The sequence below is a fragment of the Ostrinia furnacalis genome, unplaced genomic scaffold (genome assembly GCF_004193835.3).
Source record: "Ostrinia furnacalis isolate ACB-3 unplaced genomic scaffold, ASM419383v2 OfSCF2392, whole genome shotgun sequence".
Lineage (NCBI taxonomy): Eukaryota > Metazoa > Arthropoda > Insecta > Lepidoptera > Crambidae > Ostrinia > Ostrinia furnacalis.
The window spans coordinates 253031-273952 of record NW_021132631.1 but is presented as its reverse complement, the minus strand read 5'-3'; the positions used below and the strand labels follow the sequence as shown (position 1 = coordinate 273952).

The 20922-nt window shown below is 39.0% G+C and overlaps 1 protein-coding gene across 1 annotated transcript; it reads right to left on the bottom strand.

Moving 5' to 3' along the window:
* Window positions 1–1086: 1086 nt before the first annotated feature.
* Window positions 1087–20922, bottom strand: LOC114355331 (igLON family member 5). The gene is made up of 12 exons (XM_028308129.1): window positions 20874–20922; window positions 18113–18424; window positions 12203–12360; window positions 7970–8027; window positions 7469–7590; window positions 6164–6305; window positions 5444–5588; window positions 4701–4831; window positions 3951–4055; window positions 3465–3669; window positions 2284–2336; window positions 1087–1812 (listed from the first exon to the last, which is right to left on the bottom strand). Exons 2-12 carry the CDS (start codon window positions 18261–18263, stop codon window positions 1616–1618), a joined length of 1467 nt encoding a protein of 488 aa, XP_028163930.1. The 5' UTR covers window positions 18264–18424; window positions 20874–20922; the 3' UTR covers window positions 1087–1615.

Here is a 20922-nt window from a genome sequence, read left to right as displayed (position 1 = left end):
AACGTAATTTATTGTGTAGTGTACGCATTTTTTAGAATTATTCTGTAATACGGGTAGTACATATTGTTACCTAGGAAGGCATTTTTGTTAGTTAATTTGACTTCTGTTTATTTTCACAATGTCGATTGAATGTTTTTTTGCAAATTTTGTCTAATAATAAAATTTAATATAACTATGTGTAAACTTGCTATTTGTAATGTCACTTTAAGCAAGAAATCATATTTATTATTAGTGTTAAAATATAGTTGAACTTAATATGTTGAAAGTTTAAAACATTATATGAATGTTCATGTGAAAAAAAATACATTAAAATTGTGAATAGGATAAGTGTATTGAAGTAATTATAAATTCACACATTTGTCACCTTTACTTTGTGAATCTAAATTTTTTCTAGTCTTTTTGAAAAAAAATCAATATTTTTTACATTCGATCACATTTTTTTACTCATTCAGTTTAATAAAAAAAAATGACCAAATGTTTTTGTATATTTATAAATAAGAAATTGGTATCTTCACGCAAATGGCTATGGTTTCATGGACCTTCGAGGATGTGGACTCGTGTTCAGACCACATACAAAAACAGTAGTTGAATAAGTATTTTTTCAGGTAAAAAAATACAAAATCGTCCTGATTTTCGTGAGACAGGGCTCACTTGCGGATTTTTCGACGATTTTTTATTTTAACTTGTTTCGGCGATCTTAGAATTGCCGAAGCAACTTTTGACAGGATCTAATACGTCATATTAATTAAATATTTTACAGATTTGGCATTAAATCTAATTAAAAACCAGTCTGCAGCCTCCAACCGTCCAGACGCCTAATCATTTGTGAGTAATTGTTACTCTGCGACGATATTTTCTATTAATACCGTATCAATAAGTAAATGTATTAAATGTTTAATTATATATTTAAGAACTATTTTAACTGTTTTTTAAATATTAACATCTTTGGTATGAAATTGGTTGATAAAAATATCCAAATTTATATTTCCCGAACTAGGAATATAAAGGGACTTTTTTTTAAATTACTATAGAGGATAAATTCTATTAAGGATAAAATAAAAGTATCAATGTTTAGTGTCTCGAATATATTAAGCATAAATGAATAAAACCACAAATACCAAAGTTTACTGTAACAAATCTGTGTAATAGGTCGACTGCAGTATTATGTACTGCACGATTCAGAAATGGTTGTTTAAATGAATAAATGTATTGACATATGAAATAAATACCTAATCGTAAATAAAAGGACTTGTTTATTTATGAACCACTGACATATCCATATAAATATCAAGTTTTTGAAATAAAATTTAGTGTCAATAAAACAACATTGTTAAAAATAAATTAATAAAGTATAATCACTAATTTCACAAACTAATATATTTACAATTAATAAAATCGATATCAAAAATATACTTATAACTCTAATTAATAGAAAACTTATGCCCGTTTTCACCATCAAGCCCTAATTTGTAAGTGATCCATATGGTAACAAATAAGAGGAATTTCGTTTACATAGGGGTCACTTAAAAATTAGGGATTGATGGTGAAAACGGGCATTAGTTTAACAAATAAAGTATCCAAAATTACATCTTAAACTTAAATTAATACATAACTTTTACCTAAACTGTAGGAAAAATAAAATAACAGTCAACAAAATGGCGACAGACGAGTTCTCCCGCGCTCCGGCGTTTGACAGCTCGCTGATACGTTCGAAAACTTGCGCCTGGGAAATGTTGTGCGCTTCGGGTTCCGATTCTTCGAGCATCGGCGATATGTCCGTGTACTCAGAAGTCGAAGGAATTGTTCTGCCGACTGAAAATATTGATTCAGTTTACTTTCGGGGAATACCACAGATTACAGAAACTAAAGGGAGATGTGAAAAGGGGGCTGGGCCGTAATGTAAACAGTTTACATTGCTTTGAGTACAAATACCGCAGTGGATAATGAGCACATATTTTGATTACTTTACTTACTTTGATTGTGAACTTCTGATGCGACACTGAGTTTCGAACTCAGCGCATTATTTGGCATCTCTCTATATGTATATTTAAGGGGAAAACAATACCTTCTGAGAAGATATATCTAACTAATGTAATGCCGCAAGTACACTGCGGAAAATTGACCAAGACGAAGCGCTAGATCGCATTCCGAAGTATGGACGACGCAAGGGTGGGGGAAGAAGAAAGTAACCGAGATGGTGTTCACACTATTACGTCTCGGCCAATTTGCCGCTTAGTGTACTTGCGCCATAAGGGTTATGCTTTCTAGTGATTTTGATATTACCTCCTGGTTCCGTAGCGAAATGTAAAACAGCAGAAGGTTTACTCCAACCAAATCTGAAACAAAAGTTTAAGGTAGAGCTCATCAAATCTCATTAAATTACTTGCTTTTTTTTTATAAATGAAAATTCAATATTGTTTGAGTCTTCTTTTCTTTTCTATCAAGTATTATCACTCTGTTCCTTCAAGTGCACATCGCCTCATACACAGTAGAAAACTGAAATTCTCTTACAAAACTTTTATAAGCGTATCCTAACACCAAAATGCTCAGGTATCAATAGCTGGTTGTACAACTTGCCATGACCATAATATCACATCACTCTACATGACAATCGCCTTCTTGGTTGCCGTGTACACAGTATAATGAGGACGTAATTTCCCTAATGGTATACCATGCATATGTACAGGAACTTCGAGTCTTTTAGCACTATAATCTGGCTCAAGTCAAAAATCGTCGTTGTGACTGGAAAATGGCCCTTAACGGAACCCTAAACATTCTCACCTGTTCCTCGAAGTGACAATCGCCTCATACACAGTAGAGGGCGTCAGTCCTCTCACAGTATACACCGCACTATGTATGTGTCCCTCTCGCGCTAAATTAACACCATGATCTTGCTCAACCATCACCAATATGACTGGAAAATGTCCCTAAACCATCTCACCTGTTCCTGGAAGTGACAATCGCCTCATACACAGTAGAGGGCGTCAGTCCTCTCACAGTATACACCGCACTATGTATGAGTCCCTCTCGCGCTATATCCTAACACCATGATCTTGCTCAACCATCACCAATGTGGCTGAAAAATTTCCCTAAACCTTCTCACCTGTTTCTGGAAGTGACAATCGCCTCATACACAGTAGAGGGCGTCAGTCCTCTCACGCCCTTCCCTCTCGCGCTATAACCTAACACCATGATCTTGCATAACTATCATCATCATCATCATCTCAGCCATAGGACGTCCACTGCTGAATATAGGCCTCCCCCAATGCTTTCAATATTGCCCGGTTGGTAGCGGCCTGCGTCCAGCGCCTTCCTGCTACCTTTATGATATCGTCAGTCCACCTTGTGGGTGGACGTCCCACGCTGCGTTTTCCGGTACGCAGCCTCCACTCCAGAACCTTGCTACCCCATCGGCCGAAAAACCTTCACCAATGTGACTGAAAAATGTCCTTAAACATTCTTACCTGTTTCTGGAAGTGACAATCGCTTCATAAACAGTAGAGGGCGTCAGTCCTCTCACAGTATACACCGCACTATGTATGGGTCCCTCTCGCGCGTCTCCCGGTACTATAATCCTGCTCCATCGGTTGACGGGCGCTTCTGTGGTAAAAGAATCGGGCTCTGGTGTGGCCAGGCGGCCATAGTAAGGCCGGATCCAGAGGTTGTATTCTGGAAGAAGATTAATTGTCTTTGCGTATGAGTTATATAGAATGAGTAATACTTTGAAAGAAATAAGGAAAGAAAAAATATTTAGTTGATACTAAAAATAATTGAAATGAAATGAAAAAATAAATAATGACTGACTGTATTGAGCATTGATTGAAAATTATGTGACCCTGTTTATTTTCATGAAACGGCTCTCATCTCTGCCTTTCACATTCAGATTTTTAGGTAATTTCGTATTTTAAACAAACATTAAGTAATCCTTAAAAGTTAGAAGAACTTCTTACCGATAATCGTAGAGTAGGAGTCCACTTCCCAAATGAGGGTGAAGCTGGTGGATGTAGCTTTATTCAGCGCGGAGTCTACCTTGAATGATGCTATGTTGGGCACTCCTGGAAAAACAAGTTGAAATCATTGCATCTCTATGGTTTTGTTCTGATGAAGAAATTGGAAACTATGACAAAATAGATTAGGAAGGAAGCAACCGGGCTTCCCGCGCCAATAGCAGTGACAAAAGACATCATAATCATGATGTCCCGATTCGAACATCCCTCCTAGACAAAGTAACATTCGTGACTGATTCATTTTCGAAATCGCAAAGGAAAAGCCTGAGCGAAACGATTTCGCAAAAAATTAAGCTGAACGTCCACCGCCGGCTAAACTAAATGAAAACTAAACTCAGTGAACTAAGCTAAGCTAAACTAGAACTAGGTACGTTGTCCGTCCACCAATAAATAAGCTAAAACTACGTTAGTGATAGTCAGTTTGTGCTAGAACGTCGAGTTAACCGAGCTAAGTTAGTTCCACTTAGCTGGGGCATTTCACGTAGCTTTAGCTGGCATAATTTGCGGTGGACGCACATGTATGAAAAACTATGCGAGCCGGCGGTGGACGTTCGGCTTTAAACTGTCACGTTTGTTCCGTTATCGGAAAGGGACAGAAAACCTACCTACTTTTCTGTCAATTTCATTTTTTTTTGCTACAATTGTAGCACAATAACTTAACTATGATAGAGGTTCCTAAAAGTTCTAGTTTACCTGTAAGCTTGAACTGCACATCGGCCATGCCCAGCTTGTTCTCGGCTCTGAAAGTGTAGTTGCCCAAGTCCCCCGCGCGAACCGTTCGGAAGATCAGTTGGTGGATGTTGTCTTGCACCAACATCACCACCCTGGAAGTAAGGAACAGATGGTTCAACGGTTGTGGTTATGGAGCATGGGTTTGAGGGTTGGTAGTTCGATCCCTGTCAACAGCTGTAAACTTAATCATACAAAGTTTAATAGCTAAGGAACATATAAAGAGTGCTTTCTTGGATGCTGCATTTAATTCCACCTGTATGAGGCATAAAGCCACAGAATGAAAGAAGATTAAAGAATGTTCTAAGCTTATTAGGATGTAAATTATGTTTTAAATTAAGTACGTATAACAAAATTCGTGCGTTTTACATCGTGAGCTACCCTAAAGGTAACTTCACATCTTTTACAATCAAATTAGTGTTAGTCTTACTTTTGTACTGTGCAGTAGCGGCGGGCGGTCCGCCCCGGGTGCCAAGCATCAGGGGGTGACACAAGTCGCGCAGATTAGTACTCACTGGCGGCATCTGCATGGCAAATCTGCGGTCTATGTCATGGATACGGGGGAGGGGGAGGGGAGGGGTGCAATTGTCTCTGAATCGGTAGGTAACCCCAAAAAGGGGTGCCTTAGGACTTATGACGGGGGGAGGGGGGTGATCGCCCCGGGTGCCAACCCATGCTACGCCGCCACTGGTACTGTGGTTGTATACCTGTCATCAGTCCGCACCGGCCTGCCGTCTCTATACCAGGCGGTCCTGGCAGGAGGCACCGCGAACTCCAAGCGTGCGGCCAGCGCGGCGCGGAGCCCTATCGCGGTGTGCACGAAGCTTCGCACCGCTGACACCACGGGCGCGTCTGGAACCAAAGAACCGCTTGTTCAAGATAGTTATGGCTATTATAGTCAAAACATTGCATTGGTCTCAAACTACTTAATCGATTCAAAAACGACTGCCTTAGGTGGAAATGGAACCCACGATCTTTCCCTTGCTGTGAGTATTTTCTGACTGCTGAACTACGGAGCATTATAGATATTGACTCTACCACTCATAAATCCAACTGCAAGTTTTTTTCTTTTGATAACAAAACAGGTACCTAAGTAGGCATTTGACCGCAATAAGTAAGATGAATCCCAGGATGGGACATTCCTGCCTTGTATGTAAGTGCCTATTCACTCTCGCTTAGAAGAGGTTCGGATTATTAGTTCGCTTTAGAAAGACATCAGCAGTCAGGGAAGTCCAGTCCCCAGGTGCTCTCAAGAAATTTAGCGAATCGCTTAGCGAAAAGCGCGAATTGGTGGAATGTCGAATAGTACGCTAAACACCCGATTCTCCGATAAAGGCTGGTGGATTAGATCGTGTAATTCCTTCGCACATTCTCCGAAGTGTAACCTGTAGAAAACCGATAGTTTGGAGCAGTTATTGGAACCTCACCATGGATCACAACCCTGATGGCAGCCTTCACGGCGTCCCCTACACCGTTGCTGACGACGCACTCGTAGACGCCCGCCAGCAACCGGTGCTCGGCGCGGAAGCGCAGGCGCTGCCGGTGTTCTAGCAGCGCCATTGGCTCGCCCTGGTGGTTGAGAATTATCATCATCATCAACAGCCCTTTACAGTCCACTACTGTACTATGAGCCTCCTCCACTATAGTGGAGGGTTTTGCCATAATCCCCACGCTTGGCAGGCGGGTTGGAGATCGCAGTTTAAAAGATTGATGTTTGTCAGAGAGCGCTTCTACTCGTTCTCTGTTTGATGTATAGTCCCTAAGTCGCCTCTTACGACACCCGCGGGAAGAGTAGGGGTTGGTGACAAATGTATTCTACTCTGCCGTCACCACACGGCATCATTATCATTAGAGGAGAGGAGAGGAGAGGAGAATTATCATATTCATCATTATCATCGTTGTCGTCATAGTCATTGTCATCGTTATCGTCATCATGTTTCATAATCATCAGGTCATTAGTCTACACGGAAGAAGCACGATCCTCTCTAATTTAAGAACCAGAAGCAAATGAAGAATTGTGGCTGCAGTTTTTTATTTATCAACTTGAGAAGGTGTATAAATACGATTTTATCAAGACCTTTCACTCTTCCCGAGGAAGGATACCTATCGTTAACCTCTCCTATGCTTTGTCTCAGATCTGTGCAACCTCCGTCAACTGCTATGTCTCAGATCTAAGACAAGACTACTTTGTCATTTTGAAACATCATTTGAAAACCGTAGCAGTTGGCGGTTGCAGTTTTGCGCGGCTCAATAGCACGCCAAAGGTTAATGGTGACTAAGGGATAAACAAACATGCGAAAATCAGTCCTCCCCAGCCCGTCTGGCCAGCGTGGGGAGTGTATGCCAAATCCTCCATTAGCCTCTGGTAAATTAGAGAGGGTTTTGCCTCTGCAGTCCATTGCAGGACTCGACTCCAGACTAAATGATAATGAGGTAGGACACAATGAATCAACTTTAAAACGGTGTTCTTCTTCTTTTCGTGTCGACAACAAAACCTACACAGTGTCAGCCCAAAACTCCGCCACAAGAGTGGTGTTTTGAATACGGGAATATTCCCACCTCTAGTTTCTACCGCTGCAACTCCTGTGTAAGCCCGGATCTACAGCTTAACCGCCCATAAAAACCCAACCAGTGAAGGTCAAGACAGTCCCGGGGGAAAGTTAACTGTCGTTGGACCTGCAACGAAATCAGAAGAACATAGGAGGCGTTTTGAATAGTGACTTTCTGCTCACGTTTTTCCTCCAATCCACGACCGGAGGAGGAGTCCCGGTGGTGTCGCAGCCGATGTCCACATACTCCCCTTTGCGGACCTCCAGGAACCCATCGTCGGGGATGGTCCTCACTGTTGGCGAGTCTGCAACATGATTATTGACCTTTAACTCCACTTCATGGGGCTTGAAGCCATGGTCTTTAGTTTGGCTTGTGACTTTTGCTTTATAATAGTAACTAGCGGCCGCCCGCGACTACGTACGCGTGGATCCCTTTTTACCCCCTCAGGGGAAGAATTTTGCAAAATCCTGTGAGCACCTACGTTCTAAAAGAAACCCAATACAATATTCGAGACTTCTAGCACTTGTAGTTTCTGAGATTTCGTGATGAGTGAGTGAGTCAATCAGTGACCTTTTGCTTTTGCCATTGTCCATTAACTCTTATTCGTTTGAGCTATAGGTATTTGCTTATTAACGTTAAAAAACGTATCCGTCAAAAACATACCTAATATTATTATTACTCACACTGCACTTCCACAGTATGTGTCTGTCTGATCGGCCCCCACGGTTCTGGCCGCAGCACCTGTAAACATAACAATTTGGTTAACATCTAGGAAGTCGGCTAATTGCGAGTAGGTGGCGGCGACGTGGGTAGTCCAATAGTTATTATCTTTTATTACTACTTGTATTACTTGTACCTGTATTACCTATTCTGCAGTATTTTTTTATCCACAACGAGGAAGCTCTTGGCCTGTACCTGATGGTAAGTGACGATCAGGCCGAAGGACTTAACTTATTAGTATTAGTATTTAGTACCTAGTAATTCCACCTCTCATTTCTACTACCGCTACAATTTTATTGTATTTCTTTTTAGAGAGCTTTCACATGGCGATTTAGCAGCGCGACTGACTCCCAAAAATTTCATACTATGCTATGTGACAGCGAATACATGCCTTCGCATTATAAAAACGCCTCTGGCTGCCCCGCCGCCGTCGCGCTTCTTTAGCCAGGAGTTTGGGCGCCAATTTAAGCCAAGCCGCCAAGTTAATTTAAGGCCAAGTTGCACGGTTGCACCACATTATATTAACCGCGACTATAACCATAACCGGTGTTTTTTGTATATAGAGTTTGACAGACTTTTGACGTTTGTTAAAGTCAAAGTAAGATGGTACAACCCAGCCTAACTCCTGTATAGCCAGGAGCTACAGTTTGGGCGCCAGTTTAACCGAACCAGTGAAGAACCAGTTATCTTGTGTCAGTATTACGATTTATTAAATCGTTTAATGGATACAATTAGCCAATCTTAACGAATATCTATGACGCCGGCGGAAAATGTAACGTAGGTAATTCCCGATCGCAATCACAAAAAACCTAAATTTTTAATTTTCTAGACATCGAAAGACTTCCGGTAATCTTCAATGATTTCAAGTATTGATAAATGAATATCCCAAAAAGGATTAGTCAATTGATTGGTGCACTTCAGTGACGGAAAAGAACCACTTGCGCCATGACAGACCACACACGCATAATTGCTTAACTGGCCGTTTCCGCTGCACCGCACTGTAAGAAAAAGACTAAAGTGTGATGCATACAGAATGCTATTTTGAATTCGACATTAGGTATTAATATGGAGAAAAATAGGTTATAAAGGTCCCGTTCACTTAGGTGACCATGTCCGTCTGAAAATTTTAGATAATTCGTAAAATATTATTCAATTTATCTTCTCTAATTTCTTTATCCAATTATAAACCATTATGGTAAACCTATTACATATTCCTATTTTACAAAAATGCTTAGCAACGATGGGAATTCGATATTTGATATAAAAATATCTTTTAATTTTATTTTTCAGATTGAATTCGTTGCATATTTTAACTACTAATTGCAGTGATGGAACGAGAGGAGTGATTACTCCCATTCATCATCATCATCAATTTAGCCACAGGACGTCCACTGCTGAACATAGGCCTCCCCCAATGATTTCCACAATGGCCGGTTGGTGGCGGCCTGCATCCAGCACCTTCCTGCTACCTTTTGAGGTCGTCGGTCCACCTCCCACTTAAGATAGGATATAGGTTAACTATTTATATTTACTGAAAACCATAAGCTTTTGTAGATCAACATTGTGAAAGTAGCCAAGTCCATTCGACCTGACTAGCTAAGAAATGCATATCAATAAATCAATATTTTTATTTTATTTAACTTCACGTCACAGTGTCTCTAATGAGTCTTCAGTATCGTTAGTTTTATTGTTGTAAACATGTTAACTCATCGCTACAGTCCACAGTAATCAGACTATATTTTGGTGCAAAATAGAGCCTATTACAATCACATAAGATGCAGTATTTACCTTGATGTACTGTATCTATCACAAATACATTGAGCAAGTGGTAGAGTCAGTTTTCACGGACAAAAGACCATCTCAAAGCGCCGACCGAAAGAGTTGTAAATTGATTAATTGAGTAATTGGGAGATCTATGAGCGACCGTTACTGTAAGGATGGGATCGTGTCGAAAGTAGGAGAATATATCGATGAAAACTAACCTAAAGTACCTTAAAATACTATCTCATAAGTATGCCTCATAAGTACATCTTTCCGCTTTACTCTCTGTGTGCATATGAATTTTAAAATAGTGTTCCTTGTAAATGAGTGGTTGCAATGATGATCATTTGAGGTCGGCATAGCAGACAATGTAGAGTTCTTTCCTTAGCTTAAAAGTGCTTAATGAAGCTACAAAATTAAATTATAATAAAACCGGTGCTATTTTTTTTATCCACAACGAGGTAGCTCTTGGCCTGTATCTCACCTGATGGTAAGTGACGAACAGGCTGACAGTGCAAGCGAGCTTCACCCGGAATCCTCAAACACAGAGGAGGAACTGGCTATCTTACCTCTAACTGCCGGAACACAACAATGCTGTTAACATTGTTGTTATGGCGACAGACTTAGAACAAGCCCTACCACCAACCACACCGAACAGAAAAATCTGCCCCCACTGGGAATCGAACTCGGGACCTCTGCATCTGAAGCAGATGGTCTTACCACTAGACGACAGAGGCGGTTAAAGCGGCGGTATTCGTGATTTAAGCCGGTATTGTTGCGCTATTTTGAATAACAGCTTTAGAACTTCATTTTCCGGTTTATCGATATCGATACATATTCGTTTCGCATCCCTATTACAAACTACATGTTAGTTAAGATCGAAGGGCGGTGTACATCCACCTAATTGCCGACGCCTAACTTTAATGGTATCGCAATTGATCCGCCACAAAAACTAAATTGTTGCTGATGATAATGACGGTGTTCGTGGGACACGATGATTGATGCTTGGCCAAATTGAATGATCATGATGATTCACAGACAAAAGTTTTGTTGGATAGTTACAAATTATTATACCGTAAATATTGTAAGAAGCTAGGAATAAATGTGCGAACTAAACATTAATTAGTCCTCCTCAAGCCATCTGGCTAACGTGAGGACTTGGGGATTGTAGACCAATTTCTCCTTTTTGCCTTTGATAGAGGGTCCTTGTGCAGTAGGTAGAGACATGCGCCCGTATTCACAAACATTACTATGAGGTCTCACAGTGCGCGTGGACGCACAGGGTGACACACGAACCAATCACAGAGCTCTATTCAACGCTGTGCGTTCTATTTGCTGCTTCACTTAAGCAAGCATCGTTTGTGAATACGAGCGTACGCGTAAGTTACTTGATGATGATTTAGTTACTTGGGTAGGAAGGCGATTATCTGCCGCTTTTAGGATTTCTTTACTTAACTAAGTACTTTGTTTTAAAATGAAATGAAATTCTTTTCTATTTTGTTTAGCTTACTTGAACAGTGCCGTAACAGCCCACCAAACTCTACATTTTTGTTCCAAAATCGCACTTATTACAAACTACACAAGATGCTACAGTTTTATAAGCTTGACATGCCGTGCCGTCTTCCGTAGTCTAATCTTCAATGATTTATTTCCTACTATCACGAGTTGGTTGCTCTAGATCTATCATGATTACAGATCACGAAAGGAAGCATATCCTTGCCCAAAATAAGTACTTAGGTACCTCTATGAGATGTGCCCCAGTTAAATAACCTCTGTGGTCTGCGGTGAGACCCTGTCTTAGACCCAGAGGTTTTCGATTTCTAATATTTCTAATAAATAAATAATTTCTAATTAAATTGGAGAAAAAATTTCTGCTCGGTTTGGTTAGTAACTATTCTAAATCCGCCTAGCTAGCTACCACCATCTTACCTAAGTCTGTAGGCATAACGGATTGATGACAGTTCGATCTTAAACGTTCGCGTTTACAACTTGGCGTTTCGCGATATAGCTTCTTTATCTTCTACAGTTCGATGTGCGTATGTGGCCTTACGTTAAAAATCCGGCTCAAAGGACCAAAGCGTCTCTCAGCCAGGAAACGACGTAATGAGGGCAATGGACTCTATTACAAAATACAGTTTATGTCTAAAGATGCCCGAACAGGTCTATCTACTATGGATGCAATAAAGAATTGAGTATTGAGTATTGAACCCATGAGGCCTAAGTTCCTGAGCTGTGCCGTGCCGTGCCGCAGTAGAGTTTGTTTAGTTAATTTAGATGAAAATTGACCGAGTTTGTTCCGCCACTTCTCACTTCCAGTCGAAAAAATCTTATTATTGGACCGTCCCAAAAATGCTCCGGTTGTGGGAAAAAAGTCCAGGAATTTATCAGTCCTTCAAGCCGTATGGCCGCCTGGATAGCTACTATAGTCATCTTACCTCGCAGGTATAATCAGCTGAGTCCTTAGCACCGAGGCGGTCGAGCTGCAGGCTGTAGTTGGCGTGCATCCTCACTCGTGGCGGCAGGAGCGTATGCGCATCCGCGCTGTCGCCTAGCAATGCGCCCGCTTTGTACCACCGCACGCGCAGCTTCACGTCTGCAATGGAAATTGGACTTTAAGTGTGGGGGGTAAGGTTGAGAATGGGTTTATCTGGGTTTATGCGATCTTTGTATGAGAAATTAGGACTTCAATTCATTGATAGTCAAACTACTTTAGCTTGTTGTACACCAGAAAAAGAGTTTAAACTCTTTCCTTCTTGCACATTAAATTACTGACGACAGCACATCAGACAAAACATTTTTGTTTAAAAATAAATAGCATCTATTACAGCTTAGAGCCGTATTAGATGGCATAGATACAATACATGTCGTAGAGGCATAGAGACATTTCGTCCATAGAGAAGAAAATGTGCTAGTTTATATCCGCAAGTAGTATTACCAGTATTACACATTTTAAGATAAGTTCATGTGACACGCATGATAATGTTTGCATTATGTGCGGAGATCGAACCCGCGACCTCTGCAACTCTGACATGTATGATAGTCCATTTTTCCAACTACTAGGCCTTACTTTTTACAAAGACTGCATCCTGAAAGTCCTTAATTTGTTATATTCCACTTTGATTATCTGGATTCTTAGGTGTCTTTTGATCACCCATGGATAGAAGTCCACATTGATCCCTTAGGTGATCAAAATCAAAAATATTTTATTCAATTTAGACCACAGGTGGCACTTATGAACGTCAAAATATAGTAAATAAAAAAAAAGGTAGCCCTTATGGGGCACTTTACATGTCTCCTTATCTTTTGGGTCGATACGATCTTATCCATAGACTCTTAATTTACATATATTGGAAAGGCTCTCTGCTATATTCTATCATCTGCTACCAGAATAATCTAGTAGTTTCCAAGCCAAGTTGGACTCTGCCCCAAGGATGCATCTTAGCACCTCGTGGCCGAGGGTCATAGTCAGACACAATTGGTACACAAAGATATAAATCTGGCCCTTTCCTGTCACAGTAACGATGTGGGTCCATGATCTGTGAAGGTAAGTGGACGCGGCATATTCAAATGACAGCTCAATGAGAGAAATGTTGACCCCCAAGTTCGATTATCGATGTATGAAGAATGAAAAGATCCTGTCATAAATGGAAAGTTCGTAACTTTTGTAATGTAGTTACCTACAGTTGAACCATTTAATATTAACGCACACTCCATTTTCCCATTCATTGCAGACCAATCTCTTTAAACTCTTACATATCTTATCTTACTAGGTTTTGCCCACGGATTCGCGCGTGAAATTAAATAATCTGTAAAGTTTCATCAAAATCCGTTCAGTAATTTTTGCGTAAAGGAGTAACAAACATGTTAACAGCCATACAAACTTTCGCATTTATAATATTAGTAGGATTATGTAAATGGCTAACGTATCTCACTCTCTCTCTCGAAAATTTCCCAATTTTCATTCGCATTTACTCTTAAGTATGGAGTTATTTGTTTTTACATTAGTTTCAGCTTCCTAAGTGTTTTACTTATTGCTCAATAGTTTACAAGGCAATGCCACGCCACCAATTACTGCAAATCAATCAATTAAATTGATTGGCGTTTTAATTCCAGTTGCAACAATTAGGACACATAATATTATTAATTTATTACGATATCGACTTGTTTACTTTATGAATGGTGTCTTTAGAAAGAAAAACAAAAATGGACACCTTTTTTGTAGATAAATTAATAAATTGCTTCCCTTTTTCATGCCAATTAAATACAAAATGAACGAAACCAAATAGAGCCTGAACTGTAGCTTCTTAGATAGTTTAGGGGTATCTTTACCTGATGGTGAGGTAAAAGAACTTTACTTCTAAACGTCCATGACTCGTAAGTGCTCTACGAACACGTTCTCGCGGGTATTACGCCCCTACCTCGATGGACTGATGACCTTAAAAAAAGTACTTTCAGTGGGTAGATGAAAAAAGCAGGAAATCGTGATGCCGCTGACGCCATGATTTCACATTGACCACGGGACTATTCCCACCTCTCGTTCCCACCGCTGCAACTCCTGAGTAGCCAGGATCTACAGCTTGACCGTCAATAAAAACCCAACCAGTGAAGGTCAAGTTTGTCCTGGGGGAAAGTTAAACTGTCATTGGACCCGCAACGAAATTAATCAGAAGAACATAGGAGGAGTTCGAATCTTCACCTTGACCTGTTAGCCTGAGGCCCAGTCCCGCGGTGAACTAGTTAGAGACTGAAATCGTAATCTCATCCTTAGGCCGCTTGTACACGCTAAAAAAGTCGCCTTGCCTACGCAACAATCCGTGTCGTTTCTACATACGAACCGTGTACATTTCTCCGGCGCTGACCAAGAAATATAATTCTGTCTGCTCTAGTCTAGAAGATACGACACGCGACAGACGCGCACTGCGTGGCAAATTTTCGTGGCTAAGTCCGACGAAATTCTTGTCTTGTCTGCGGCAGACACTGTGAAATGTCTTAGCGTGTATAGTCAGCGTCAAATAGTACGTGACACCCAAGCCAAAGTGGCCAAAAAGTTGACAACACAACCCTATTCCAATTGTGACAAAGACGTGTGCGAACTTTTTGGCTACTCTGGGTGTCACAAACTATTTGACGCTGAATGTTTATAAAGCCTTGTTATTCCTGTCAAAATGCCGCATCCACAATCCACTTTCTGTCATTGATGTCACCTCGATGTAATCTCTACGATGTGGAGTGTGAAGCATTGTCGGTACGTGACGCTAACAAACATTCGGTCCTTTTGTACAACTAACAAATGATTTATAGCACGTCATTGCTATTGTATGTGATCAACTTGGAAATAAATTGGTGTTTCCGCTGTTATTATGGCTAAGAAGAATTAATGTGTGTTGTGTGCAAGGATCACAGATTTTGTGTTAGAGAAAACACATAAAAGTAGCGCAGTACGATTTCCACTTTTTCATACCAAAGCTATACGAAAGCACTTTAACCCCCTTACTAATAAAAAGTTACACAGTTGTTGAACACTGTTTTAAAATGACATGTCCGTACTAAACGTCACTTTAAAACACTGTTCAACGAGCGTATAAGTTTTATTAGTAAGGGGTTAGGGGGTCTAATTTACTTAAATACACTGTTAAAAACATAACCCTCCTTCTGGCGCAGTCGGGTAACTATCACACACTACCTAATCACACTAAATTTTGCTTATTTTATGCGAAATAGATAACGACTACAAAAAATACCTTCATTACCTCCACATGTACAACTTAACTATAGGTTAGGTGTAATTTACAAAAACCAAAAGGCTATAGTAAAATCTAGTAAAATCTTCTTTTCCTTCTTTCCCATTATTTGGGGTAAAATCTAATAAAATAATTAGGTAGTACCTACTTGATAGAATATGTAAATAGAATACGATAAAGTGACCGTTAACTTGACTCTACATTTACGTACGTTGGACAGGTAAACAATTTAGAAGATTAAGTTGTAAAGTAATTTGTAAGTAAGCATAATCATCGTTTGATCCCAATCTACTTAATAACATGATTGTTTCAACAAATCCACGAGCAGTGGGCCAAATAATAATAGACTTTGTGTGATAGAGTACAGAATAATAGGTAATAAGTATGGATGGATAGAGTGCGTAGCAATGATTTTCCCACCAATGTGTACCTACAGTCAGTGTCAAAACTTCGTGACACCCAAAGCAGCCAAAAAAATCGCAGCACGTCTTCGTTACAATGTCAATACACGTTACGTTACAATGTAAACACCTCTTTGTGTTGTATACTTTTTGGCCACTTTGGTTACTAATCCTTACTAACAAACTATGGATGAAAGTCTGAAATAAATTGTTTATTATTATTATTATTTGGGTGTATCGAACTATTTGATGCTGTCTCTCTATATAGACAAAAGCACATAAAGCTTTTCTAAACGTCGTAACTTGGGCGGAGTTGCACCACCTAACTTTAAGGGTAACTTAACGATAATAACCGGTGCTTTTTGTATGGAGTTTGACAGATTTTTGACGTTTGTTAAAGTCAAAGTAAGATGGTGCAACCCAGCTTAAGAGCTTGACTCCCCTTGATTAGTAAACTACCTTTTTATAATGCAAGCAATAGGTATTATATTTATAATATAGCTACTAAATCTTGCTTTAGAACTACTTTCCATGTAAATGTTTTTGATATTTTTAATGGAACCTCTACATCTTAAAATTAAGAGGTTCCGCTTGTCTTCCGGATTGATGGCCTCTGTCAGATTAAGATCAAATGCTTTTTAACTCACTTGTTATTTTAATGTTATTGTTATTTGTATACGTCATCTTGACGGCTGTATGAAGTGATAGGTGAGATCGGTTCGAGTATAATAGCTTTGAACTGAAAAAGGTTACCAGACTTTCGTACGTCGTATCCAGCGAAGTGCGCAGTTAGCTCGATCGATTTGTCTCTATATCTGCAGGGTGTTAGGTAAATGGGTATACTATATATGCCGACACTAGCCCATGTTAACATGTGCATATAAATGGAATGGTGAAGTTCATTTAAATTTTTAAAATTTTCATACAAAATAAAATGTATAAAATCAGATTTGTATGAAAATTAAAATAATTAAAATGATGATATCAATTTCCTGACTTCACCATACCATTTATATGCATAATATGTTTACAGGCTGGTGTCGGCTCATATACCCATTTATCTAACACCCTGTATAAAAGAGGTCTATTCCACTTTGATCACCTGGCTTTGATGACCCAGGTGATCAAAGTCCACTTCCAGCGACAAATTAGTGTCCTTTGATCACCCACGGATATGTGCCCTGGGTGATCAAAGTGGACTCCAGTTAAATTATTATTTTAGTGTCCTTTGATCACCTACATACAAATCACACCTCATCTGAATAGACACGGTAAGCACTAACATTTTCTTAATTTAGACAATTTTTTTAACAGTTTTTACAGTTTACATTTTTTTTATATTTTAAAGCGTTACTTACCTAAACAATGTTTGTCCGTACATTAAGTATAAGAGGAGGTGTGATTTGTATGTAGGTGATCAAAGGACACTAAAATAATAATTTAACTGGAGTCCACTTTGATCACCCAGGGCATCATATCCGTGGGTGATCAAAGGACACTAAATTGTCGCTGGAAGTGGACTTTGACCACCTGGGTCATCAAAGCCAGGTGATCAAAGTGGAATAGACCATAAAAGAAAAGGTCACTGACTGACTCACTCATCACAAAATCTCGGAAACTACAAGTGTTAGAAGTCTCTTTGAATGGGGGATCCTTTAAGAACGTAGGTGCTCACTAAGACGGGATTTTACGAAACTCTACCTCTAGGGGGTAAAACGGGATCCACGCGTACGAAGTCGCGGGCGGCCGTTAGTTTATAATAATACTAGTGTAGAATAACTTTAAAAAAAAACGACTTCAAATGCGTGAGCACAAAAAAAAACGAAAACTTAAAAATATTGCGTATAAAAAAGTTCATCCCCAATTTTCCACCCTTGGGGGTGAAATATTTTCTTCAAATTCGCATGAAACCACCCTTTTGATAATACCTATTCAACAAAAAAATAATCGTTCAAATTGATTTATAATCGGCGGAGATATTGCGTAAAAAAAGTTCATCCCCAATTTTCCACCCTTGGGGGTTGTTTTTTCTATTATTAAATTTAAATGGGACCACCCTTGAGGTATTACCTATACGCCGAAAAAAGATTTGTTCAAATCGGTTCATAATTGGCGGAGTTATCGCGTAACAAACATAGAAAAAAAAACATACGGGTCGAATTGAGAACCTCCTCCTTTTTTGAAGTCGGTTGAAAAGACTCACCACCAGCGTCTTCCACATAACACGGCAGCAGAACAGTCTCATTCTCATAAGTCTTGACTGTCACTGGCACGCTGCGAAACTCGTCCTCGCTGCTAATCTCGTGTATGCTGAACAGCAACAGAACCTTGGTGAATGTCCTTAGAGCGGCCATTTTGACACTTATGGTATTTATGTCACTTTTATAGCACTAATTTTAAGTCACATTGGCTACGTCCAGAGCCACTGATGGTTTGAGAGTTGATTTGACATAGACCTTAAGCTAGAAATCCAGGTTTTCTTGTGTTTGTTTATTAAGGTTATTAATTAACCTGCCTCAAAATGGTAAATTGATTTAAAAAATTAGGTGTGAAGTCAATACATTATTAAAAACAAAGTTGCTTTCTTGTCTTTCTGTCCTAATGTATGCTTAGATCTTTAAAACTATGCAACGGATTTTGATGCGGTTTTTGTATATTAGATAGAGTGATTCAACGGGAAGGAACGCCCGCGTGGAATTTTGTCTGTCACAGAAAAACTTTATCGCGGCGCGTCCCTGTTTCAAAAACCGGGATAAAAACTTCCTACGTCTTTTCCCGGGACTCAAACTAAATCTATGCCAAATTTAATCAAAATCGGTTCAGTGGTTTAGGCGTGAAAGCGAGACAGACAGACAGACAGGTACTTAACACCCGTGTGAAGCCGGGGCGGGTCGCTAGTAAAAGATAAATAAAGTAACAAAGGGAAAAACTCATTTTAATAAGTTGGGATGTTTCTTAACCTGAAAAAAAAACTATTATTACATTACTAGGTCATCTTCAATGACATATTTATTATACCTAAGTATTCAGTGTTATTTCACAAGTAGGTACCTATAACTACCGAAGCAGAACACATTTTTCGTCGGGCATTGCAATTCAATAAAAATTATGTAAGAAAAACACTTGTTATACCTACTTTACTTCTTAAGTTACTTCATTATAAATTTTGTTATGTAATACCTGATAACAGCTATTATTTGTAGCACAATATTAATCTAGGTACTAGGTAATTTTTATTATGTTTTTTATTGTTGGGAAAAATACTTTATTCTTAAATAGGAAAAGTCCTAAATTACCGATACCGATATAACGCTTCTTGTAATAAAAGCAAGTAAACAATGTATTCTATTCTGTCTAAGTACCTACGTAACGTTATGGCTTTTAACTCTACTTACTTAGGTATATGAGTAAAAATCTTTAGTAATTATTTTCCAACACGTCTTAAAAAGTTAGAACCTGAAACTGGAAATATTTTAAACTGATCTACGAAAAAGCTTGTGTTAATCTGTTAGTAGTTTCATCAAGACCCATTCAGTAGTTTTTGCGTGAAAGCTTAAAGTAACAAACATCCATAAAAAATTTTGTAGGTAAGAGTAGGTAGGAGTTAGTCAGTTCTATGTACTAGGATATTGATAAGAGGAATCGTAGGATATCTATTAGATATCTAGCCTATCTACTAGGTTCCAGCTAGTCTAGCATTTTTCACAGACCGAAAATACTGCCAGAACCATTGTATTATAAAACTTTTTGGTTCTTTTTTATCTGTGATCGGCCGCCATAGCAGGTTCCCGGATTCACGCTCCACTCCTTCTTTTATTTTAGAGACGACATTAACTCTTTGCTAAAAAAACTCCTTTGTTTGTCATGGTACAGTTAACCCGAAATTAGGCTGGTTAAAATAAAGAAAAGAAGAGTTTTGTAGTATTTTTTTAAGGTTTTCGTAAGTTTTTGAAAGTTTTTTGAAACTCTTTTAGTATACAGTTAAGTTAGATTTTGCCTATGGATTAATTTACTAATGACTACATGACAAGAATAACTGTTTACTATAAATGTACGTAAATATGTAGAGTTGCCTAGCCTACATAGTTACTTAAACTAAAAATGATGTCTGTCTTACATACTAGATATTTTATTATTTTTAGAGTTATCCTAAGAACCAGGTAAGTATGTAAGTTGGTATCTCTTCTGCTATGATAATTAAATAACTTACAAGTAAAAGCCTAACTTTAAAAGACTAGAAAGACGACTGAAAAAAAACTCTTTTAGAGAAAGCTCACTAGTACGAGTAAGCTTTTTAAATCTTTGTTTGACTTTATTTAAATCCCAACTAATCCCAACTAATATTATAAATGCGAAAGTAAGTCTGTCTGTCTGTCTGTCTGTCTGTCTGTCTGTCTATCTGTCTGTTACGCTTTCCCGCTTAAACCTCGCAACCGATTTTGATGAAATTTGGCATAGAGATAGTTTGAGTCCCGGGAAAGAACATAGGATAGTTTTTATCCCGGTTTTTGAAACAGGGACGCGCGCGATAAAGTTTTTCTGTGACAGACAAAATTCCACGCGGGCGAAGCCGCGGGCGGAAAGCTAGTAAGTATATAAATCTGTGTATTTAAGTGTGTACAAAGGTAATAAAAAAATAAACGTCTACGACTTAAGCATGACTACAGCGTTTGACCCGAGTTGAGAATCGAACCTACATCCGTATCCTGTTTCTTAAGAGAGTAAATTCTAGGTTCAGTCAATGTTCTTTTACGATTCAAAAGTACCTTTGTTTAATTTTAAAGTCATGTACTTAATTTAATTTGAACTAACTACTTTAAATAGCAGCTCTACAATAAGTATACGTTTTAATTCCAATTTTTTGTATACTGTTAACTCAGGCCCAAAATAAAAAAATAATGTCACAAAACCAGAAAAAAAACAATCACTGTCAAACTTCACATAAATTCAAATTCCGAACGCACTCAAAACTTTTTCATTCACTGTCACTGCGCGTGCAAGTTGGCGGGAAAC